The sequence below is a fragment of the Misgurnus anguillicaudatus genome, chromosome 18 (assembly GCF_027580225.2).
Source record: "Misgurnus anguillicaudatus chromosome 18, ASM2758022v2, whole genome shotgun sequence".
NCBI lineage: Eukaryota > Metazoa > Chordata > Actinopteri > Cypriniformes > Cobitidae > Misgurnus > Misgurnus anguillicaudatus.
Genome location: NC_073354.2, coordinates 36,899,141 through 36,925,438, shown reverse-complemented (window position 1 = coordinate 36,925,438; position 26,298 = coordinate 36,899,141). Strand labels below are relative to the sequence as shown.

The 26,298-nt window shown below is 37.0% G+C and overlaps 1 protein-coding gene across 4 annotated transcripts in view; it reads left to right on the top strand.

Moving 5' to 3' along the window:
* The window catches only part of LOC129429437 (MAM domain-containing glycosylphosphatidylinositol anchor protein 2), a 105,987-nt gene that overhangs the window by 13,387 nt on the left and 66,302 nt on the right, over positions 1–26,298 (top strand). For all 4 annotated transcript variants that reach the window (XM_055186137.2, XM_073856429.1, XM_055186139.2 and 1 more), the window contains exon 2: positions 25,097–25,236. In XM_055186137.2, coding sequence (XP_055042112.2) covers positions 25,097–25,236 — 140 coding nt within the window. The remainder of the gene's footprint in view (positions 1–25,096; positions 25,237–26,298) is intronic.

The following is a 26,298-nucleotide window of genomic DNA, read 5'->3' as shown; positions in this document are numbered from 1 at the left end:
TGTACTGCGTGTCTACAATCTTAACACAAACTAATAACAGCCAATAAATTCAACTACATAAGATAGTAAGGCGTGATTGTTAGATAATTCAAGTGTATTTTGTCTTGTTCTTTTAAGTGAATTGGTTCAGATTGTTCAATCCTTGAAGACCTTGATGATTTAACTGAGTATAATCACTGACAGAGCCCAGAATATTAAATGCACATTACTGTAACTTTATCAGCAAACCCAACACCGAAGGGAGAAATGATGCAATGCAAAGACTTCAGATGAGTGCAGCATTCTGAAATGATTTTAAAGTTTTAGTTGTCTGTGTTTTGTGTATATTCTACATTCTGTTTTCTGTAAAGCTGCTATACAAATACACTTGAACTGAATTGAAAACAGCCTTCATGATGTTTCATCATCTAGTGAGTCTTTAGGTTTTGAAAGGCATTTTATCATACAGATTATCACGCAGCTGCATGCACTGATCTCTTGTAGTTTTGCATGCCATTATTGTCTTTAATTCTGTAGATTCATTCAAGCTCTTATTCATGACTGATATTTATTATGAATGGATGATTTTGGAAGTGCACATTAGATGTGTGTGTGTGTGTGAGTGTGTTATTCTGCTTTGATCAAAACATGAAGTGATTTCTCTCTGCCTGAAATAACTCGATAAGCCTCAGGAAAGACTTTATAACCACACACACACACACACACACGCACGCACGCACGCACGCATGTGCTCATGGTCTCTCATCATGACATCACAACATTTTCCTGTGAAGTAATGAAAAATAGTGCCAGCCACAGGCGTATGTGTATGTGTGTACGTGTGTGTGTACGTGTGTGTGTGTGTGTGTGTGTGTGTGTGTGTGTGTGTGTGTGTGTGCGCACGTGTGTGCATGCATGTTCTGGTATATTTGGTTTACAAGGATGTCGCCTTTATTCTCTAGAAGTTATCTGGCATAATTTATTATTAAACAGATGCATACAGTATCCCTTTAATTATACAATAACTTTGTGCTTTAGATTTTTTCTCTTTTTAAAGTGTTGATCTTTTATCATAAATCACACATCATCTATAAACTCTCAGAGGAGAAACCATGTTTTAAGTGTATTTGTAAAGTAAACATCGAGCACTTAAATGTTGATATTTTCTTTCCAAGAAGCATTTTGTAGTATAAAATTACATGAAAACATCAATCATCATGAATAACTTTAGCTTAAGATGGCACAGTTTGAATACATTCTTTTTCTGATGGAATATTAAACATTAAAATGACTTTATTAAACAAATATTAAAGCAGACAGGTGTGTTGTGTAAGAGGTTGTTGTTTGGTGTTTTGTTTGTGTGTCTCTCTGGATGAAGGTTGTTTTTGTCTGAAGATGGTGATGATAGATCAGGTTCTTTAGTCTTACGCAAATATTTGCTTGTATGTGTAAAGTGTGCAGGTTTACATTAACACAACACTGAGATCCCAACAGCAGCAGACATACACTATATTAGCAGACACCTTAGTCAGTTTTTTTATTGTGCCGTGTCGTGAATCACATCAACATGAAAGCCGCTTCTTACCGTGGGCTATGACGGCAGATAATCTCTGGAGGTAGAACATGCGTTTGTGGTAATGATTGTTTGATGTTCTGGCAGATCTATAGCTGAACCTTCAAGAATGGTAGAGATGCCCATAAACTAGTTTTATAGTTAGAAGTTTAATAGTATTTTCTGCTCTCTAAAGAGCCGTTTCTCTTCTGAGAGCCAAGTGATGTGTGAAGTACCTTCAGATGGTGAAACACATTTATTTGTGATCGTCAGACATGCTGTGCGTCGGTGAGAGACTCTCACATCTCAACTTTCCAACACACCAACATAAATGAATAATGGACTCGTGTGGTTTCAGTAAATATAATGCATGAATGCAATACAAACTTTCCATACTACACATACTTATAATTACAAGATGAATGGTGGTGGTTCCTGAATTTAACTTTGGCAGAAGCTAGGTTTGTGTGTAGTGTATTATGAAACTTTAAACTGGATTTCACAGACAGCATCACACACATAAACCCAATTCACACTGAAATTTTCATAAAATTGTCAGAGAATCTTCTGTGTGACACAAACACATCCCATAAATGATCTGGGATCGCTTCCGTAAAGAGGACCTACAGTAGTAACATTGCTGTAACATTCACGGAAAGCATTCTGTGTGAACAAGATAAAAGAGCTCATCACTATCAGCGCTGAAGCTGAGATCATTCACCAACATGACAGAACCGAGCATCACACGCTCATTATGATGTTGTCAGAAACAAACATGCATGCGTGTGGTTTCTCAAAAGTAAATCACGGATAATTATCAAACTTCAGACATTGTGGAAAAACCTACCAAGTGCAGGACTTTAAATACATCACGTGTCTTTACGGTATGTTTGTGAATGCATGCACAGATCCAGAAAATCATTGGCAGGGTGAATGAACCAAAAATCAAACGATCCCGGACAAATTTTCCGTGTAATCTCTGTGTGAAAAGGGCTTTACATAACACCCAGACGTGGGACAGGATACCAGCTCAGTCATTGCAACCCAAAGTTCACAAGCCACAATTTTAACCTCTAAGCCGCCACTGCCCAAAAAGATGTGCTTCTCTCACCTGTTATGTCTCCACTTTGGCTTTGAGTAAAGAAACTAATGAATAAGCACTCTATCTATTGTTATATGTTGTCTGAATAGTTTGTCATGTCATACCTTTCAAAAAGAGAGTCTCAGTTTAGTATTGGTGGAGTATGAAGAAGATGAAATGATTTTTCTGTGAAGGTCTTCTGTCGTCTTCATCGGACTGAGGCCATTATTAATATTCAGTGACACTTGCATATAACTGAAAATTCTCCAAGGTGCCTTTTGCCCGTCTGATATTGAGAACTACCTGTACTAGCATTATAAATCACAGCATTTCCTTTATTATATAGCTGAAAGCATACATTGAAGAAACGTTCTCATGCAGTATGTGGGCGTGTGTGTGTGTGTGCGCGCGCGTGTGTGTGTGTGTGTGTGTGTGTGTGTGTGTGTGTGTGTGTGTGTGTGTGTGTGTGTGTGTGTGTGTGTGTGTGTGCGCGTGCGCGTGCGTGCGTGTGTGTCTGTGTGCGATCGTGCGTGCTTGTGCGTGGTCCTGTTTAAAGGTTATGAGAGAATCTGACCTGATTACTGTAAATAGATGTGTGAGATGATGTAGGTTTATACTCATATACGGTTCACATTTAAAGGAGAAATTCATGTGAACATTGATGCTATGTTGTAAAGGTTTTAGCGATCTGATATTGTTGTTTGATTATTGTTGATTATGTAATGAGTCTTTGTTTAGTGTTGATGGAGGAAGGGCAGCTTGAGATCTCCAATCCACCTTACCTGCATGTTTTTGGATTGTGTGAAGAAACCGGAGTAAACCCACACTGACACATGAATACACTCGACCCAGTCGGGGCTCGAACCAGACCTTCCTGCTGTGAGGCAACAATGCTACCCACTGAGCCACTGTGCTGCAGGTCTTTTAATATAACAAAATATATTTCCTGCGGCGCTCTGATGTTATCTTTATTGACGCAGTGTCCGTCTCTGATGCAGATCTCATTAGAAACATGAATGAGGTTAAAGTTGTCCCTGTATGATTGCTGCTATTTATTTACTTATTGTTCCCTCTCCTGATCTAACTGAATCATCATCCATAATTGATTTTCACATTTTCAAGGATACACATTCATTGTGTGTTGTAAGGTCTGTGGTGTAGATGTGATGTGTTTTTAAGATCACGTTGTCTCTGTTCATCTCACCTGCTGCAATGTTCATCTGAAGCACGTCACTAACAAACATCTCCAAGTTACATCATACTGAATAGAAAACGGTTAAATTCTTTATGATGCTCAATCTGACACAGTTAGTAAAAATTATGTCCTAATTCAGGGACTAACATAAGTAAAGGTCTTCTCGGGTCCATAGAAATGCCCGACCTGTAATGACCCAAATCACTTTTTACCCGAAGCCAACGTGCATAAATCTTTTTTTTCTTTAAAGAAAGACCTGACCTGAGACAAACTTCACAAAATTAGACCTGAGGCTGATCCAGTAGCAATTTTTTTGGACCTGAATGTAAACGGCACCGGCGTGTGTGCAGTCTGCAGGAAACTTTTAGACTCAAACCCGCTCGTGTCGGACCTCAAGTTTTCAGATGTAAGTGTGGACCCGTGAAGACGTCCTAATAAGAAAACAGTTAGTATAGAACAACAAGTCACTTTGGCTAGGCCAAAATATCAAATTTATTGGCAGACCAAAAGGTTGGAGAAATATCAACACAAGCAAGCAAAGATGACATAACCCTTACGAAAATGAACCATGATTTTTTTTTTGGTGAATTGATTACTATTAGCAAAACCATGGTTAATTTCATAAGGGGATGTACAGTTAAAGACATAAAACATGATGAAGTACTTACATAAAGTCAGGACCGGTGAGCTAACTAGGCTAAACTACAGCTCTCCAGAGTACAAATAAATAAAAGAAAGTTTCTTAAATAAACAAGCACAGGACAGCCCACATTTCCTCTGTGCTAGTTTAACTAGACAAGCATCAGGTTTTCAAACAAATGGTAACTCTCTGTGAACTTAAAAATATACAAAAAATATATGTACTGAAATCAAATATTTTGAAATATTTTACAAAAATGCATTTTTTACCAATATATTTTTTGAAAATTTTTATATATTTTAAAATATATTTTAGAACAAGCATAACATGTAAACATAACATGTTTGAAAAGATTTGAATTAAATTTTCTACTGCAATTATACCATATTTTATACAAACGTATACATTATTTTATACATTTAATAGAAACTTTTATATTTTGGCCAAGAAAATAAACAAGCAGTATGGGTTGTAAAATTTGAAATGTATTTGTGGGCCATGAAATACATTTTGAAATATATGTTCATGGGATCTGATTTCATGATTTCCTTTGTTTTTAGAGTGTTAAAGGATGTCTGTGTGCTAGAGGTCTTCTCGGGTCCAAAGAAATGTACCCGACCCGAAATGACCCGAATCACTTCATACCCGAACCCGACGTGCATAAATAAAAAAATTTTAAAGAAAGACCTGACCCGAGACAAACCAGAGAAAATTAGACCCGAGTCCGACCCGAACTAGGGAAAAAAAATTTTTAACCCGACTGGAAACGAATGTAAACGGCACTGACGTGTGTGCATTCTGCAGACCCACGCGCAGCAGTCAGACAGAAAGAAACTCCGGTGGCCTTGCAACCAATTTCGCGAGCTGCTCCATTAGTTTTACTTTGTTATCTGACGACGACACCAACGTAACCACTAAAATGTACATTTATAATTGACTGACGATCGGGTCTCGGGTCGGACCTCGGGTTTTCGGATCTAAGTGGACCCGTGAAGACCTCTACTGTGTGCACATAAAAGATCTAAAGTTAAAGTTTCAAATCTAAAGAGATCTTCTTTTTGAAAAGTGAAGCCTCATCCACGCCTACCTAAAACAGCCCGTTCAAACACGCCCATGCAGTTAGACGTCATACTGGTTTGAACATTTGTATAACACCGTCCTAATGTATACGCAAAGATAGAGGTTGTAACTTTCAATCACACTGTAGTATTGTTGTTGCCGCCATGTCGAGCAGACGCTGTGTTTCCTTGCAAAACATCTTTGTTTGGTTTTCCAATAGAGTAAACATTACATATTGTTCAATTGTGTGCTGCATGTTTTACAAAAGGACTACTTTCTAAACACGGGGAGTTACAAGGCTGGATGTACACAAAGGCTTCGTCTAAAAAGTGGAGCAATTCCAACTTTGCATCTACTCTCTGGTTCTGTTGACTGATATCCTGTAACTAGACGATGTTTTCATGTTTAATGAATCTGTGAGTATCACAGAGGTCATGTTATGCATGTGATCACCTGACATCAAAGGTTACTGGACTGACATCATCTGAGCTCTTGGCACTATTTAAATTCTGTTGATTTTACTGGGACCTCACATCTACATAATGGATTGATATGTGGAGGACGCTACTCATAAAATCCCACATGTGGTTTAATTTCCAACATCCCACGACCAAATAACCTTGACAGTAAATCCCCTGTGATGTCATTAGACTGTTTCTCTATGGCCAATTGTGGTCAAATTAATTTCTCTATGGAACGATGGGTTGATATAATTCAATTCTATCTGTCACGACTGGTGTCTGATCTGAGAATGGCTGGTGTCGTTCAGAGAGCTTCTGGAGGTTTAGCGGATTATCGGCCAGTCGTCCTGTGAGAAAGAGCTCATTGATAAACATACCGGCACATTCACAGCATCTGTAAACAAAGAGCTTCTCTGAATCTCTCTCGACCCGCTGCCGTCGTGTGCTTGCTAAACACGTGTGTGGAGATGCAACTTAGTAAAAATACTATTGTCTGTCTTTTTGTTTCAAAGGAGATCTTATGAGAGAATAGTATGAAGGTAAATGATGGCTAAAAGATTTGCATGTGCAGGATAAAATTTGTGAGAGTGTTTGTGACACTGCAAGTGTAAAATACATTTTTCATGGGCAAGAACATTGCAAAAACAGTTTTATAAAACGGCTCGTTCTGGTTCTTCATTCTGATTGGTTGAAACGCGTTCTAAGCCGTGATAAAATACCCCGGTAAACCCACGGTTCAGACCGCATCACAAGTATCACTGCGCCACTGTTGCTGCGTACTGATTTATGAAAATAAACACCACAGTCTTTAATCATTTTTTAATTTTTCTACCTTTGCACAATTATGGCGATATCCAGATAAATGTCAATAAATAAAACATTTAATCAATAAAGAGAAAACGTTCTCTGAAGTTTTTTTTGTCTTATTGATATTTCCGCTATTATCCACTAGAGGGCAATCTTACCCAACTTAAACACTGAAGCATTCACTCGATACAACAGCGTTGTGGTGGATTTAGCGTGTGTTTTGATCAGGCTCTGAATCTGATCTCTTACAAAGTTCTTCACAAAAATGGAATTATCTCCGCATTTAGCTGAAAATTTGAGAGGTGATAACTGATAAGACAACAAATGAAGGTAGGATGAAAGTTTTTTGATGTTGTTTGAAAGCGGATGGACTGTTCTTTCATTTGATATCTTATGTTTATTTAAAGAAGATCATTTTTCTGTAAGGCATTCAACTAAAACTGGGTGGCAACTTAAAAAAAAACGCTGACGGGAAAAAGTTAAGCATGCTTACAAACATATTTGATCATCACTTCAACAGTTGCACGATATAAATGTTAATGTTTATTTTAGATGAATGTTGATTTATAAAAATAAACACCACAGTCTTAAATCATATTTTCATTGTGCCTTTGCTGCGTCTCTGTTGTTTGTGAACTGCGCTCTGTTGCTGCCACACTTGATTCTGAGGAACTACTTTGTTTGGCAGAAGAGTAATATTTATACTAATATAATTACAACTTATTTGTGTTTTATTTTATCAAATCCCGCTAACTTTATGCATATGAAGTAACTGTTTTATAAACGCAATAAACCCCTCGAAGCGTTGGGTTACCAGTGCATTTTATAACAGCTAAGGGGGTTTAGGCACTCCGCTTCGCATCGTGCCTAACAACGCCCCTTAGCTGTTATAAAATGCACTGGTAACCCACTGCTTCTTGGGGTTTATTGCTTTATTATGAACGGCAAATACGAATAATCACACAGTATCTGTCTTTGTGTGTAAAATAAACCAGTTGTTTATGACTTCTTGCGTACAGAGGGAAACAATTCCTGAAATAACCCGAGCTATTAAATGAGGCTCCTGATGACTCATTGTTTTCTCTTTTCTTATTGGTTCAATAATACCAGTAGTCGTCTCAGTATCATCCACAATAGTGATTTTTAATGTCTAGTGACATGTCAGGGCATTTAAGTTATGTTGTGCAAGTTATAAAAATATATTTTATATATGAAGAGTTTTGTTGCAAAACGAGATAAATCAATTTTTCAGAAATGTTGTTTTTTGGTTGTCAGTTGAATTGATTAATATCAATTCAACTGAAATTAGGTTGTTTTGATTTTAACCATCATAACTTAAAAAAGACAGCTAAGTAGCACCATAAAACAAAATAATAACATGATAACATAATAATAAACATGTTTTCACTAAAATGTTAAAAACGGACTTCTCTTATATATTTTTAAATATAAAAGTATATATTCCCAAATTTTTAATATATGCTACAAGGAATTTGACTTGTTACATTTTTTTTATTGACTTTTTAATGACCTGCCCCAACCCGTCCCGCAATAAAGTTACAATTTCTTTGCCCACCCCAACCCGACCCGCGGGTTAAATTCAAGAGCAATTTACCTACTGTTTTCACTGAGGTCCTCTAAGAGATTTAATCCCGACTGAATGTGATTGTCTGTGTTTGCCAGCAATATCTTTTGAAAACGCGGTTCTTTTTGTGTTTTGGCCAAAGTCAAATCTGCCGTAAGGTCTTACTAACGTGTATATATTGTAATAATATATAATAGACACTCCAGCCCAGGTGGTGGCGATAATCCGTCATTGCCAATTGCAAAAATAGAAACAAAGTTCCCGGCATGGAGTAATACCGTACCTCACAGCACATCTAATACAAGTCAATGGAGTTGGCAAAAACTACGATAAAACCTGTTGGAATGCGTCTTTTGCAGCGATTTTTGTGTGAGCATATCAGTGAACACCCCTGACCACTCGCTGAGTTTCACGTCTTTGTAAACGAAAGTTTAATGCATTTTAGAAAGGATTGTTCCAGTGCGCCATTAAACCCATTGTAGAGGTGGGAGGTGAAACAACAAACACCCGAAAATTCTCGGGGCAGCCGCATATGTCGAAATTTCAGTCAAAACCATTCTATTTCATCATAAACAATCTGAAAACAGGGCTTTAAGTGTAAAATAAGAGAAAGCTCACCAGCGTTTGCAAAGAAAATGTTTTAACGTAAATTTTTTATTTACATAATTTTATGTAATTTTTTATTCTTGTTTTGTTGAGTCAGTTATTACTTTCTCATTTATGTGCTGGTATGGGTCTCTTATATGAAAAATAAGAACAGATTGCTGGGTATTTTTAAAATGTGTTGAAGGATTGTTGGTTCCCCTTTGAACAACTTAAATGATTTGATGATGCCACCCTCTGCAGAATGGGTTTAAATTATTACCTTCTGCCCTTTTGGCGTACAAATAAATATAAACAGTCTTTTGTACCCACTGCTATTAGGTTTAAGAATGCTGAGAAGGTAGTTAGCTGTCTTCTTTTTATTTTTAGTATTTATTACTGTTTATTCTATTGTGTAAATGTTCACGTCTAATGCGTTTTTTTGTTGTTGTTATATCTTCTGCTAGCTGTGTACCCTAGTGGACAATAAAGTACTACATACCTAACTAAACTTAACCTTATTTTGTTCCACTCTGGAATGGTAATGTTAATTAATGAAGATAATAAATTGTTATTAATCATGATTTCTTTGGGTTTATTATAAGCAGCCAGTTATATAAAACATGTAGGATTTGTATAAGGTATTTTGATGCGTTAAAATTAAATTCATAAATTACATGTTCTGTAATAATTTGACTTTTAATGCAAAATATCAAACATTACAAACACACATATCCAGAGCCAGTGGCGGATGCAGAACGTGACATATGGGTGGGCATGGATTAAGTCCGGGTGGGCCTGAATCTATGGGTGTCACTTTTGAATAAGAAACTATAACAAGTCTATAAAATTCGTCAAGACTTCAGAACACTAATTTAAACAGCATACACACACACCCGAACTGCACGTCACATTTTTGACATTATTGATATTTTAAATTGTAATGCAACGTGACATTAATTAAGCCTTTTTGGTAAAAAGCCTACAAAAAAGAACCTGCACACAGTGACAAGAAATATAAATGAACCCCAAAAAACCTTATACTTTTTTAAATAGCCTATTAAAGTGTTTAAATAAATACGGCTACTAAATGCTTAAAATGAAGCTTCTAACATCATATTCTCTTCATGCAAATCACTAAAAATATATTTTCGTTCTCACATATTTAAGTTAACTTACTAAATAAAGAAAGAAAAAGGGAATTGCTAGAATAATGTTCTCTGAGGTTAAACGAAATGACAAATAAATAAACATTTAATATACTTTTTGATGAGCACAAGAGCAAGCCTACTCGTAAAGAGCGGAGCCGAGGAGCGCGCATATCAGACGTGAACGAAAGGAATAATGGGTTTAATTATGCGTTCACTTCATTTCCTGACAGTTTCACTTGTTAGTGAGGATATTAATGACTAACAAGATGACGCCGAATTACATACAATATAATTACTTAACTAAATCTGAGAGAATGCAAACACATTACAATATTTTTTCCTCCGCCCGACGGGCAGGGCGCATACTTTTTTTTTTTTTAGCCCGACAGGAATTCGCCATAGCCCCGGGATTTCGGGGTGGCGATTTTGCGGGCCCTGCGTGGGTTTGTTTTGTGGAGGGACTTTCTTTGAAGTGGATTTCGTTTTGTGTAAGTTGTGTCTTGATATTGGTCAATGTTTGGTCAAACAATTGCCTCGATTTAATAAATAAGAAGCAAACCAAGAACGTCTGTGGTGTGGATTGAAGTGAACCCACTATAATTCCGCAGCCTACATGTCTTTCTGCTTTTAATCCACTTCTTAAATTAATGTCTCAATTACACAGTAGGCTTATAGGTTGTTATGATAGGCTATTTGCTTAAAAGCAATAGGCTATATTGTATAAAGTGTAGCAAAAAACGTGGTGTGACTTATAGTGCTGAGTTAGCTGGTATGGCTCTCGGTATAGGCTATCAAACAACATCACTGTGATCAGATGTTTCCTTTCTATTTTTTACCCCGCTGTCATATTTGTTGTGTGTTTATGTTATTGAGAGGAAAGCGCGCAGCACATATTTATAACGTGTTGTTATTCAAAATACGTTTTCCACTTGCTTGCAAAAAAGTTCTCAAAGTGATCATGGCTGAAAGCTGCTCGGGAATAATTTTCTCATTAACCATAATGTAACGCAACATTCAACTGCTTTATAATAGTTTTTAGTTATCAGGCTTACTTATAATTTTACTGTTTTTAACATAACATGCAATAGATAAAATACATCACATAAAGTAGTATACATGTCTAACTATACAGAGTAGTATTTTTTACATTTCTGATTGGGCGGGCCAGCTGTCAATCTGGGCTGTCAATCTTCTGCAACGCCCAAACGCATGAAAGAGACACTCCAATCTCTGGAATAGCCTGAGAATTTGAATCCCGTCCGAATTGGTACATAAAATCACAGACGTCGTGGGGGACACATTGAAACTTAAACGTCGTTTGAAAAACTAATCCCGTCCAAATAGTCCTTAAAGGGGCAATAATTAGGATTTCCCACATCTAGTGGTGGAATTGTATTTTGCATTCAAACAAACACTGCTCTGTAGCGCCTCACCTTTCCAAATGCGTGTTGCAACTACGGTAGCAGTTATGTAATCACTGATCTCCTTGTCTGTTTCAGCTGGTTCACGTGTTCTTAATGAAAACGTGTTGTGGAAACGCGTTGGTAGGCTAGTGCTTTTTGTCCCTCTCTGCTATTATAGTTTATCAATATTGCGGAACGTCATGGAAGCCTCCTTGGACTTACCCGTTCAATGTAAGTAAAGAGAAGAAATTCTAAGCTTACATAGAAAAGTTAGATCACTGGCAGAGGTCATTTGACACCAATGAGGACATATTCATGAATAAAGACATTGATTTTAATTAATAAAACACTTAAAACCCTACTTACTGTCCCTTTAAGATGGTCTCCATAGGTAAACAAGGTCAGGTGTGTTATAAATATACAGTACTTGAGAGATTCAGTTTTCATGTTAACAGTAAACGTCATGAATAAACACGAGCTGATATGAATCTTACATTGAAAATGTTTTCTCATTAGCATAGTAACGCTCATCTGTAAGTTTTGGGTTTGTGCAGCGTCAGTTAAACTGTAGTCAGATGTTTGTGCTGAGTTGTCGGTCTGAAGATTTATGTGCCAATTTAGCATCGCCTCATTTTTGTGTCCTGCATTGTTAAGATTCTCAGCAGAGACATGAAAGATGTCTTTAATTAGAGTGACCGTGAGGTGTTTGGCCAGCGTTTAACCTTCATTCCCTACACAACATTCCCTCTGTTTGCTATTAGAAAGTGTTGTGCTAACTCTTAGCTTGCATGAATAATTGTTGCTGAACATGTCAAGTCTATAGACTACACGCTTGTGTCCCTCCAGACAAGCGGCACATTGTTAATCATTCTGAAGAGAGCGTTGGGAATTGTTAGCGGGTGTTTCGCTTGTGTCAGGTCTGATGAAGCTCACAATTAAAGCCTCTATTAAGCGAATTGAAGTGTCCTAAAGGTATAGCGCTCTTTACCTCAGCATCATGATCATCAACTAAACACAAACAGGGTCAACTCACAACCTTACTCGGCTATTTACAGCTATTTTAAAGTCAAGTATCAACAGTAATGCTGCTTTAACTAGAACTAATAGTTGGAAAATTGTTTCTTTGAAGAAAAGGTTAGTGGTGTTTGTTATGAAAACGAACAAGCCAATTTTCATAATGAATTATCGTACATTTTATCAAATTAAACTTTACATGACAGGCATCATATAATGACATTAAAGACATTTCTATCTCAGTAAATTACAAAATGTGGTTTTGTTACCTAGGGATGCACTGATACAATACAAAATTTCTGTGCCGATATTCAATTACTTAGAACCGGAGCTGATCCTAGACTTCTGGGCGTCCCAAGAAAACAAGTTATTTAGAAAACAATTTAGAAAACAAGGTCTACTGCCAGATCTATTCTTTAAGAGATCAGAGAAGTAAATGGAAAATTATGAATAAAATAAAACAAAATAGCTATCAGATAAGCTATAACAAACAGTAATGTGCATTGTTTTGGAATGGTAACAGGAGTCACACAACATGAATGAATGTGTTTATTTCTTCAGCACGTATGAAAGATTTGGATTATTGATGCGTATACGCATTTCTAACCAAACACACAGGACTAATATTGAATCTGAGGATTTGGACTGGTGTGTTTGTAATAAATTCATTGCATGATTAGTCAAGACTAAATAGGAAACATTAATGTGTTCTTAATCTTTTTACTTCACCTTCATGGTGCTTTTTGTCTTTTCTGCTCCGGGTGGAAAACTTTAAATCATATCTATATATTGATTGGCGCATCGACTGCATGCAGAAATGCACAGACACACGCTGTTTCTGCTCATCTCATGTTAGTCTTGAGTACCTATAGAGTAGTATTACATCTTCATATCTCAGAAGAGTCTTTAGTTTGATCAGATTTATAAAAGACAGATCAGCTCTGGCGATAACGCACGGAAACATTCGGAAGGAAGAGTCACGAGCTGCGGGAGGAGCGAGTCATGAGTCATGCAACACTGTAAACACCACTGGATAACTTATGAATCACGTGTTTGTGTCATTTACATTATATGCACTTAGGTGCCGATTTCCAACATAACACAATATGTAAGTGTAACTCTGTTTAAAAAAAAACTTTGCAGATTACATGAAATTCTGGTAACCCCCCCCCCCAAAGTGTCGTGAGATCAAACTGCTTGTAATGCTTTCGTATGGCTCTCGCAGCACAATGATGTCACTTGCCAACTGCTCTGTGCAGAGCAATTTAAGGGCAAGGAGATCGCCCAGTGCCATGCACAGATGACCTCAGGGGCAGGGGTGGACAGACTACGAAAGCATAAAAAATTACATCAAATAACAATCAAATGTATTTTTTAAATAAATCACCTGTATTTAACCTTTCCCGCCATTGACGAGTTATCTCCTCAATCAAGAGAAAACGCTTTCCTACCAATGACGAGTTTTTACGGCAATCCATAATTCCGCTATTATCCACTATTATACACTGGCGCTCTTACCCAATTTATAAAACACTAAAGCATCCGCTGTTTTAAAAACTCTGTGTGTTTTGATCATCGATCTGAATCTGATCTCTAACAAAACTCCTTTACAAAAATGCAATCCATTGTCTTTTGGGAAAGGAGTAGGATGCATGAAACACTTTTAAGTTCTATGTAGATCTTTCCCCACCCATGATCAGTAAGAGGTTACAGTAGCTACATATTAACATGAACCTAATACTGAATTGCACTTATACAGCATTTATTAGTTAATATTAATTTCAAAACTTCAGGTAAAGCATTACCATGAAATCACTTTACTAGGTGAATTTCTTCAAACTAATAACACGAGGATGTACAATGGCCTTGGATAAAACAAATTGAACCACATTTTGAGAATGCCTCTGAAATCGAGTTTTAATTAGTTAAGCATGCTGTGCAATCTTTACAGTAGCAGCATATATAATAAATGTATTTTTTAGTTTTAGCTTAGCAGCTGCTTGTGAAGCTCATGTAGCTAGTTTGAAGACTTGCGGCTAACTGCTGCGTAGTGCTGCAAAGGAAACTCCGCCTACCACTCCAACTCCGCCAAATCAAAAATAATAATACTTTTTTGTATTATTATTGTTAGTGGCAGTTGTATATATGCATAGTTATTTTATTATAATATTTATAATAACAATCATTATTATTTACTATTGGAGAGGGGCACATTCCATTTTGAGACAAAAAGGGCAGGGGCTTGAGCCCCCCTGGCCCCTCTCTTATGCACGCCACTGCATACCGATACTGATAGATACCGATAGTTTTGCTTTCTACTGCTTGTTTCAAATGTGTGAAATCAGAAGTGCATTTCTGTTGTCATTGTCACTTGATTTTAAAGAATCCCACAGTATGCGTTATGATCATCGGCTGCTTTCAAACAATCCGTGTCTAATAGTGGGGAAAATGCTTTTATAAGCAATTACTGATTATCAGGTAATATATCAATACATCCCTAGTTTTACCATATCCCATGTATTTAGAAAAATAAATTCTCACAGTAAACATTAAGAGCTGTTGTATAATGATGCTGATGATGATGATGATGATAGCTACTGTACTGTACATCTCCTGTGAGTTTGTTTTCCTCTAAAGTTTAATAATAAAATCTTGGTTTAAGTTGGAATGCTCCGTGCACAGTGTAGTTTCTTACAGTTCTGATCTATCTTAAAAATAAATGACCCGTGAATCCATATCCTTTCTGTCATATTGAACCGGATGAAAAGGCTTTTTGAAAGATTATCCGGCTACTTTCTTTCATTGGTGTTCCTGAGCTGTGGAGGAACTTCTCAAGGGTCAGATAAGCTTCAGCAGAAAACCATTAGTGGTTTTATCATACTGACAGGTATCTGTAGATGCTGTTGACTTTAAATTAAAGTGGGATGTATCGTAATCAATCATACATGTGTACGCTGGACCAGAGAGCGAGGCTGTGATACATTGACCTGCTTCTCTCAGCTGTGTGCACAGTCAAAACTAAAATTTACCAAACATCAAGAAAACTTTACAACAGATAAATACTCGCTCTTACTCTTCTCAAGACCCCTAAAATATAACGGCAAGGTTTAGATTTAGCCTTAAAAGAAAACTTTACTGGTGTGCAAAACAATAGCACTGATATATTGCAACAGAAAGAATGGCAGTGATTGAGGTTTGGATTCACTGAAATTTGATTCATACAGCAAAATAAAGATGCTCCAGCATCTTCCATCATCATACAGTGTTACGTCTAGATGATCTGTTCTAATGTGACATGTGTAATGGGGCTTTGACCATAACTAGGTTAACTGTTCAGGGCATCGTAAGTAATGAGGAGTGAATTAAAGGGTCTTTGTAACCGGTCCATCCATCATATCTTCACCCACATCCGCCTTTGACCTTGTGTGAGGTTTTGTCATCATCGGTATGAATAAAATATTTCTGTATGATTACTGTAGATTTACTATAGTGTACAAACACGTCACTGTTCTGTCTCTGTTCATCTTTAGTCTTCTGCTCTCATGAGAGTAAATCAACACACTTCATGTGGAGTCATTTATAGAAACTGATTCAATCACATTTGTGAATCAGTCTCTCATCCAAACGTTTCAGAAAGAGAGAGAAATTGAATTTCTCTTCTCGACTGCTGTGTTATTCTCTTCTGAATGATTTCTACTTTTAGCTGTTGTGCAGTGAAGCTTTCGCTTTTCAATATCTCTATGTGAAACATACACTCTTAAAAATAAAGACATAGAAGAACCTTTTTCTCTGAATGGTTCTTTAACATCTGAAGAACCTTTCTGTTTCAAAAAAAGATCCTTAAAAGAGCATAATTTCTCCTCACTTATTTAATGCTTTGTCAATGAGTGTAATATTATGTCAGATATATTATGATATATAATATATTATATTGAAGCATTACTGTTGTTTATTTTTGTTGTCAGACACTGACCTAACATCACATTTACTTTCTTAAAGAAATAATGAGTTTTTAACACCCAAGAAGGCATTCTTTAAAACCCATATCATGTTTGGTCATACTATGCTTATTTGATACATGTATTTTTAGTGGGCTTTGTGCCCGGCTGCGCTGCTTCCGGGGCTTCGGCCGGCTCCTTGTTTCTTGTCTGCCATTGTTGGGCGGATGGATTAGTCCAGGTGTGCCTGACCTCAGTAGTCACAACAACAACAATCAGACACACCTGGATTAATCAGCCTGTCCAACAATGGCAGACAGGGAACAACGAGCCGGCTGAAGCTCAGGAAGCAGTGCAGCTGGGCACAAAGCCTATTGAAAACATATTGTGGATGTGGCATTAGATGAAAATGCAGTCATGCACAGAATATATTTTCATTTCATTTTTATTATAAGTGAATCACAGCTTCCACACACTTTAGTCCATTGTTCAATATTTCCACTATATGATTATATTCAGGTTTGTACCTGAACACACAAATTCAAAAGTAGTGTTGGTGTGTGTGCGTGTGTGCATGCATGTTTGAGTGTGCGTTGGTGTTTGTGTGCGTGTTTTATATCTTTCAGTATCTTCAGTCTGAAATGAACACAGATGTTTGCTTTGATAAACTTTATGAATGAGGAACATGTTGACTCTTTCCATCTCTGTCATTTTCTCTGTTTTGCACCTTTCTTGTTCTTCATTGACATCATCACTTTCATGATTGTATTTCTCTCAGCTGCTCATTTTTCAATCCTCGTGTGTGTCTGATCAGATGCCTGTGTGACCCTTATAACATCATTCCTGTTTGTTTGTTTGTTTGTTTGATGTTTGACTAATATCTTCTATCACATTGCACTGAAGTGATTTCTCACAGGTGACACATTCACAAAGACTCCAGTTTGATTTATAGTCTTTTAAGAATCATTTCATTGGTATAGACACATTTGACATGGCACAGATCTTCTTTCAGAAGACATTCATCAATACAGACAGACTGCAGAGACTAAAGCGATTATTTCAAGAGAGATTTGACTCCGGTGCAGTAACAATACAGAGCTTTAAAATGAACGTGGATAGCATTACTCAAGACTGGAGATCTTTCTCTAAAGAAGATGAATGATGTCGTGAGAGTAAACCCAACATTTTCTCAGATGCAAGAATACAACCGGCTGATACAAAGTGGGGTTTTTGCTATATTGCAGTCCAGGGTTTGTTTACCTAAAAAACACGTCTGATGAAACACAGATAGGAGTGGTATTGACTGGGTGATGGTGATAACTTTAAGAGCACTGATGGATTCTGTGATGAACGCTTTTAGAAGAGAATCCAGAGCTGAATAAAGACTGAAATAGAGACGTCAGTTTCTCTTCTGAGAGCAGGTCGAGCATCTCTCTTATGACAAATGACGGCTGTTGTGTGCTTTTCTTCTGAATGACTTCAGTGCTGAAGAACTGATGAGGGTTTGCCCACTGCGGCGGGCACCATTCTGCCAAATAACAAATATACTTCATTTCACTCGCTGTGAAGGGCATAGAGTAATGGTAACACTTCAATCACACTCCAAACCTGTCTGCATTTGTTTGAATGTCCATGACATCAACTCTCTTCACGGCCAAAGGGCAAAGGTATCCTTCACTTTTATACGTCCACGAGGATCAGGGTATTGTGTGTGTAGGTTTGCCAACTGTCCCAAGACATCACGTATTTTGGGCTTAATTGATTTTGTCCGGTATGGGACGTTCCATGTGCCTTTTTTTGACTGCTACGCTGATCTAAACAGTGACTGATACAACAGGCTTGTTCAACTTCATTGGAGCAATTAAAAACATTTCAGAAGCATAATGTTAAAAGTACTTGTTGTAAATTAACAAGCTATTAATAAACCTACCGTATGTTGCAAGGCATAAGAGTTATAAATGAATATTTAATTAGGAGCTATCATTTTGACAAATGGCTTAAAACACCTCCACACTGCAGCGGCAGGTCATCTTTTGTCTCGTATTTCAGAGCGACAAAGTCCACAAGGTGACAGCCGTGCCCTGGCGGGCGTCAATAAAACCTTCATTAAAAAAGGACAGGAGCGCATGCAAGCTGTACATCATCATTGGAAGCCATTTATGAGAGATTGTGCAAAGAGGTACCATGAAAGAGTACAGAGATGTTTACATAAGTTTTAACTCATGGTGTCACCCCTTTATACCTGTTTACTGCTCCTTATGGTCCCCTATAGGCCAGCAGTGGTATTGCTTGCATCCATACGTACGCTTTTGAGTCAAATGAAGTATGCTTTGCAAGGCTGTGCACATACGCTGGCATACTTTTCCAAACACCACCATGTATCTTAGTGAACTGATGATTTGTCAGAAGTGAGTGCTGATGGAGAGTAAATCCATCAAATAAAGCCACACTAGATATCTGTCACAGTAGGAAGGACAATGAGGATGACATGTAACATAAACCGTATAACTTTAATTTACAGATTCAAAAGATGATGATGATGCAATACATAACAAAGACGAGAACCGACCATGAATAAAGATAATGATGAGTATAAATAGAGTCCAGGGTCCTCATTTATAAAAGTGCGGAACTATCCTACATTTAATCTAAGACCATTTCTGAAATGAACGTATGTGTGATTCAGAGAAAAGGAGCGTATGCACAAAAAACATGCGTAAGCCTCTTTTCCAGATATGCGGTTTATAAATCAGAAATTATCTGGAAATTGTGCGTAGCTGAATAGAACTTTTAGAACTCCGCCTTGTAAACGCCCCTAGTTTAATTCATTTGCATAAAAATAATCAATTTTCAAAGTCCAAATTATCTGACGGCTACAATGGTGAGTGGTCAAAATTTTTTTTTTTTATAGTTTTTAATATTTCTTAATTCTAGCATGGATACTTTATTGCCATCACTTGAGTTAAGGTGATTATTAGTGGACCTTTCAATTCACGGGTTTCATTATTTTTGCACGTAAACGTAATATTTGTGTCTTTAAAGTTTTGTTTCAGTTTGCCATGCCTCCTGTGGTGCAAAAATAAGATATTTTCAACTTGAAAATTCAAAGATTGTAACTTAAACTGCAAAATATATTTCACATGGATTCATTTGGACTTACAGATGTTTAACATTAAAATCAATGCATGGAAATAATTTATATAAATTTTTTAAATAGCCTACACACGACACTTAAATGTCGCATGTCCCTTATTGTACATCAAGGCTTTACAATTTAGTTCCTTTTATGTAATTTTAATAATTTAATTCAATAATTTTTACTTTCATTCAATAAAGCACATGTTCTGTAACATTTACATGTGTGTTAAACACCGCGATACAATTTTGCTATATTTTTTAATATTTTTTGAAAAGATGACGAACTAGAAAATTGTTTCCTGAACCTATAGCTTTGGTGCCACCTTTTTGCATCATAATAGGCCTACATTTTAAAATATCAAAATAGGCCAACATATTTGGTTTAAAATATATTCTAAAACCTTGTTTAATTATTTTAGGGCCTTCTCTCTCCTATAGGCCATCCACAGTTCATTCTTGTTCATTTTCTGTGTGCATCATTGTTGCATGTTTTTTTTTTTACATTTCCATTCTGAATAAACAAACAGCGCAGTTTACATGCTTCGTCCTTGTTGCATTAGTTCATTAGTTCAAGATATTTTTAACAGATTTCTGTAGTTCAAACAGCTCTGATTTGTAGTTGATTTGTAGGCTCATAATTATAGTTAATGTGTCGGTCGGGTCAGGCTCGGACACAACGTGCAGGGGCTTCAGTTATGGCTTTTGGGCCGATCTAAGCTCTAATACAGACGATGTTGATGCTGTAAAAGTTTCGAATATGCCTACCTGCAATACTGCAATATTGCCACAAGGAAACGTGCGTACGTCAAGTCGGAACCTGACGTGTAGGTAAGTACTTTTCCACGTCAAAGACGAGTTTTATAAATCCGAGCGTTAGAGTGTATTTGAGCGTACGCACGGTCTAAGATCAAATCTGTGCGTAACAACGCTTATAAATGAGGCCCCAGGTAATGGTGAACAGGTGAAGATGGTAATCAAAGATGAAGGATGATGTGTGGGCAGATGACAATCTGGCCAGCAGGGTTGAGCCTGGTCAGTACTTGGATGGGAGACCACCTGAGAAAACCAGCTCACCAGCTTATGCTGGTCTTAGCTGGATTTTTAGTAGGGGGGTGAAGAAGTCCAGTAAAGTGAAGTGAGGGCTGATGACAATACGTTATAATATCCAGTTTAAACTAAACGTGTGGGGATTGAATGTAGTGTCATGTTGATTTTAAAGAGACAATAAGAGGATATTTAAATCATAAATTATAAACAGATATTATTAGAACAATGCAGAACATCACTGAGCCATAAAAGCAGTTCTTGTGACCCTTTAAGGTCGTAACAGATTTATACTGTATGTTTGTTCTGTGATGATACGGTAATATTACAGCTGAAGACCTGAGAAAGGACATCCATCACATAAATGTTACCCCAACTGCATACTGAATATAAAATGTGTTTGAATTGAATTAGCTGAACATCCATTTGTTTTAGCACGAACATATTTCTTCAATCTCATACGCTGTCTCTGTGATATATAGCTCTGACTGAAGATAAAACACACACCTCTATAGTTTGGTAATTGATTGTGTTTGAGTTTGCGTAGTAGTGTAACAGCTTCATCAAAATATACACACAAAAAATGTGATTTTAAAACAGTCAGTTCATTTGCATAAACATTAAATATGGTAATTTGTGTGCTCTGTAATGTTAAATGTATACAACACATGCACAGAATTCAATAGGTTATGCTGTCCTCCAGTTCAAAGAAATACATTAATTTGAAAATAATTGAATTAGCATTGACCTTTAGAGAGGAGCAGAAGATGTGTGCTTTCTTCTGTTTTTCTGTCTAAATGTCAAACACACATAAATGAAAAGCTTTTAAAGAAATTAGGTCTGTTATAACCCTGTGTGGATGAGAATGTTTGTCATTTTAATTCATCTCTGTACCTTTAACCTACAATGCTGCTTTTCTGTAAACCAATACTGTATTTATCTAAAGCACCTTTTGTTTATCTTCTGACTGCACCTTCATGATGGATATAAACTTTTCTGACAGTTTTCAGGGTAAATGAACGCATGCTGGTTTAAATCTAATCTCCATCACAGATCCTCAAACCATGAACTGATCACTCATGAGCAAACTAAGATTTAATGGGCTTTTCAATGTGACCCGAATAAGAGAAGTTTAAAATAATTGAATGTGTGCATTAAGCCATCACAGCAGGTGATAGTGAATCTGATGAAAAGCTCGGGATCAGATCATTAAAATGTCATTCTTATATTTTCTTTCTGCAAGAGAAACATTTCTGACAGAATTATTATAGAGAACTGCTTATATAAACACGCTGCATTAATCAACATTACATTATAGAGCTGAATCATTTCATGCGTTATAATATACAGGATTGTTTCTGGCCTTGAAAGTATGCATTGCAGAGACAGAATTAATCTTACCTGCATGACCCGAAGGATTCATGGATACATCCTTCATATTTTCTCTCTAATCTTCCTTGTAACCTGCATGTCAAATAAATCATTATCAGTCTTACTGTATTCAAACACACGCTTCTATCAAGCACAGAGAGCTCACCTGACAACAACTAAAAACTATCCTTTATTATTACTGTATACAGGTCATTGCATTTTAATGAAACATATATCAGTGCACTGCTTTGTGTTGAATAAAGGGATTGAAGGGGTTGACACACTGCAGATTTATATTAACTCTTTCGCCGCCACTGACGAGATAACTCGTCAATTAAGAGAAAACGCTTCCATGCCAATGACGAGAATTTCAGGCTTTCAACAATACCGCTATTATCCACCAGGGGGTGCACTTCCGCAACTTATACAACCCGGAAGTAGTGCCTCACGTGAAAGGGTAACGGTACATTCACACGGGGCATAAGCGTTAACGCTTAACGAATGGCTGGTCTGAAGCTTGGCCAACAGCCAATCACAGTGGCCGCTACACATGCTCCGGTCTTCCATAAACGTAATTCACAATTCAGTTCGGCAACGCATGACGTCACCCATTAAAAGTGAATGGGAAGCGTTACCGCTTACGCCCTGTGTGAATGCACTGTAAGAACTCTGTGTATGTTTTAAAGATCGCTCTCCATCTGATCTCTATCAAAAGTCCTTCACAAAAATGAAATTATCTCTGCTTTTTGCTCAAAATTTGATGTTTTGTAGAAACCTACCCATATTTGAGAGGTGATAAGAAGAGAAACAATGAGGGTAAAATGAAACAGTTTTTTTTTAGTTTGAAAGCAGAGCGTCTGTTCTTTTATTTGATATATTGTTTGTTTATATATTCAAAGAAAAACATTTTCTGGAAGGCATTAAACTGTGAAAATCATGAAAAATGCTGGCGCTGGCCGGCTACTTTTTTTAAAAAACGCTGGCAGGGAAACAGTTAATGCATCTGAGACATTTTATCACATGATTACATTATAAGAGCTTCATGTTTGTTAAAATATTCAATATCAAACCATCTTCTCTCCAAGAACCTTTAAACTATTTCAACAGAGATATTATTAAAATAACATATGAATCACTGCCAGATCTTAGATTTTTCAAACATTTATATCAGGAATTTTTTAAGACTTGTGTTTTCAATGTGACATTCAGAAGATTCAAAACTTTCTCTCCAGTCCTAATAGAGCATTTATTGAGACTCTTTAACTCATGCGATCCTTTACATTAACAACACCTGATTTCATTTACTTTTTAGTGTTGTTTACTGAGGCTATAACATTGTAAATAACATGGTTTTAAATGCTACATTTTCGATGTTTGAGTTCCTATAAGGTTTGGATGGTGCTATAAAAGTGTTGGTGAACAGAGTCTATATTTGGTGAGGAATGGGATTGTTTTGTTGTTATTTACAGTAATGGCACAGCATCGTTTGTTGTAATGTCTGTAATTGTGACCCATCATGCTGTGAGTGAATGTGACATGACTGTTGCTATGATACAGCATCATGCAGTATAATGAGTGTCTCTTCACCGTCAATCTAAATGCTCAGAATAACACCTGCGGTTTGTGTTTGTGAATAAATGTATGGATAAATAATCCCCACCTTTAGGGCTTAAAATGTAAATGAGTTCAAGGAAACATCAATAAGTCTGTCAATGACATGAAAGTAACCAGAAGCTTTCTGCTCCGATGACTTTCTGTGCACTTTAAAGGAAAGGGATCAAATGCCAAACACTCAAAAAGAGTGAGATTAAATCTGCTCCTCCCTTGCAAATCAGAATTAGTAACAAAAACATTCAGGAAATATGCTAATTTTTTACTGTGTTATCATTATTTTAAGCAATGAAAATGTTGCTTTATTTTTCATGAAGAAGTAATTATATAAATTTGTATTGGTTGTTTGTTAACTGTGTAGAGTAAATATTTTTTGTACCTTTTACCAGGAAAGTAAAGAAGAAAAGCAGAACTGTTAAATTCTGTAGAGATCTCATTTAAATATTTTAATGTAATATCACACCTGGCCTTGAGACTGAGAATACATTACTCTTTTCCCCATGAGCTTCACAGCATGATATTCAAGATACGGTGTTGCCCGTGAGGATTTGACATTTTGGGAACCAACGTAGTTTCCCTCAGAACAAATGATCATAGGTGTGTGTGTGTGTGTGTGTGTGTGTGTGTGTGTGTGTGTGTGTGTGTGTGTGTGTGTGTGTGCGTGCGTGCGTGCGTGTATGGGGACATAAACTGAAAAGCTAAAAATACACATACTAAATGATAGTTTTTCATAGATTAAAGACTGGCAACAGGTTTTTGTGACATTGGGGTTAGGGAACGGGGTAGGTTAGGGGAATAGAATATAACAGTTTGGACAGTATAAAATGCATTACGTCTATAAATAAATGTACCCATAAACTACATATGCCACATATATGTGTGTGTGTCTGCCTGTGTTTCTAGAAAATTAGGCCACTGAGTTAAACAGAAAAGAGTCATGCGTCAAAGAGGTAAAGAGTGAAGATGAACTCTGTTAGAGAAACTAAAAATATGTTCATCAAGAGTGAATATTAAAACCAGAGCTCATATATGATCAGATGCATTGAAATAAAGTTCATGAGTTATGTTTTGTATAAAGATAAGATGTTGTTCTTGTGTTAAATAAAAGAGATTAAATCACACACACACACATTTTCATTGTTTGAGGTTTACTTTCTTCTGTTAATGTTTTCTGTTTTTTATAGATCTCAAATATAAACCTGGTTATGTGAGTCAGACTTTACAAGCAGATTAACATGTGAAGGTGGTTAACACAGAAATAATGATGAATGAGATCTTAGTGAACGTTAGTGCAGATGAGTGAGATGTGACTTTTTATGATCTGCTAGACTTTGTGTTTTTTTGCTCCAGTAGTTTAAATAGTCACTGCAGTGTATGGTGGTTGGTAAGATTGTTTGATTTATAATCTATGCAGGAGACTGTATGTCTTATATGTATCTGATTTTAGAGATGTTTACTGTCCTCTCTTCACATCTCTCTTCACAGCGCCCCCTACCGTTCGTATCGTGCACTCAGGTCACACGTGTAACGTAGAGGAGGAACGTTACTCAGAGAGAGTCTACACCATCCGTGAGGGTGAGACCCTTGAACTCACCTGCCTGGTCACCGGACATCCACGGCCACAGGTGAGTGATGTCATCCTGGACTGACCAATCACAGCCCACATGTGCACATTACATCTTGGCATCTTTAATTAAACATCTGAGATGAGTGGAGTATTTGAAGCATGTGCTACACTGACTGATGATGTCTTATGACTTTCTTGAAATGTTGTTGATAATATTTGATTAGTAACTACAAACCAGCAATCAATCCCAGACCAGCTAGATGTGACTAATTTCAATTTAGGCTACATCTGCAACCCTTTTTCTCTGTAGTTTTATGCATGTTGTAAAAAAATTCTCATAAAAATGGCTCATATAAAATGCAGAGCATATAAACCAGCTCATTGAGCTTATTTAGTTTGACCTTTTGAGGATAGACATGAAGGCTAAGCACATACTGTACTTTCACTGTCACATTTAGATGTTTGTTTTATGTTGGTGGACAGACAGTGTCCTATGATGTTTCTAGGGGTTAAGACGGATGACCGAACATCACGAATCCCATCGCTTCAGCTCTACATTCCGGTGAACTTTACTGTACCTTCGTTCGTAATCCACCTCCCTTACTAAATCTCTTCAGTTAAGACATTAGGGAAAATGACAGTGTCAGACTTATTTATTAATGTCTTAATTTAGTCCACGGCACTTATAGCGCTCAGTCTGTCTCACTTTCCCCAGGAGACGCCAGCGAGCCACCGAAGAGAAATGATTGTGTGCTCTAATCCATTTTTGTGCGGTGGGTTTACTCCTCACATATTTCCCAGCTGGATGTGGCCGAACAGCCGAGCGGATAAACAGCACTAACCCAGAATAAATCCATTTGCAGAGGCCTAAATCAAGCAGAAGATGTGGTGGTGGGGGGGAGGTTTGCCTCATTGATAAATACGCTGCTCAGACATTGGAGAATGGATGCTCTTGTTTGCAGCAAAGGACGTAATAAAAACAAGATTCTCATAAAAGTTCCTCTAATGTAGTTAATTTATCATTCCCACTGGGATCCCACAGTAACTTTATAGACCAGTGAAAGATTTCTAATGGTAGAGATCATAAACCAGGGGTCTCCAACCAAGGGATAAAACCATC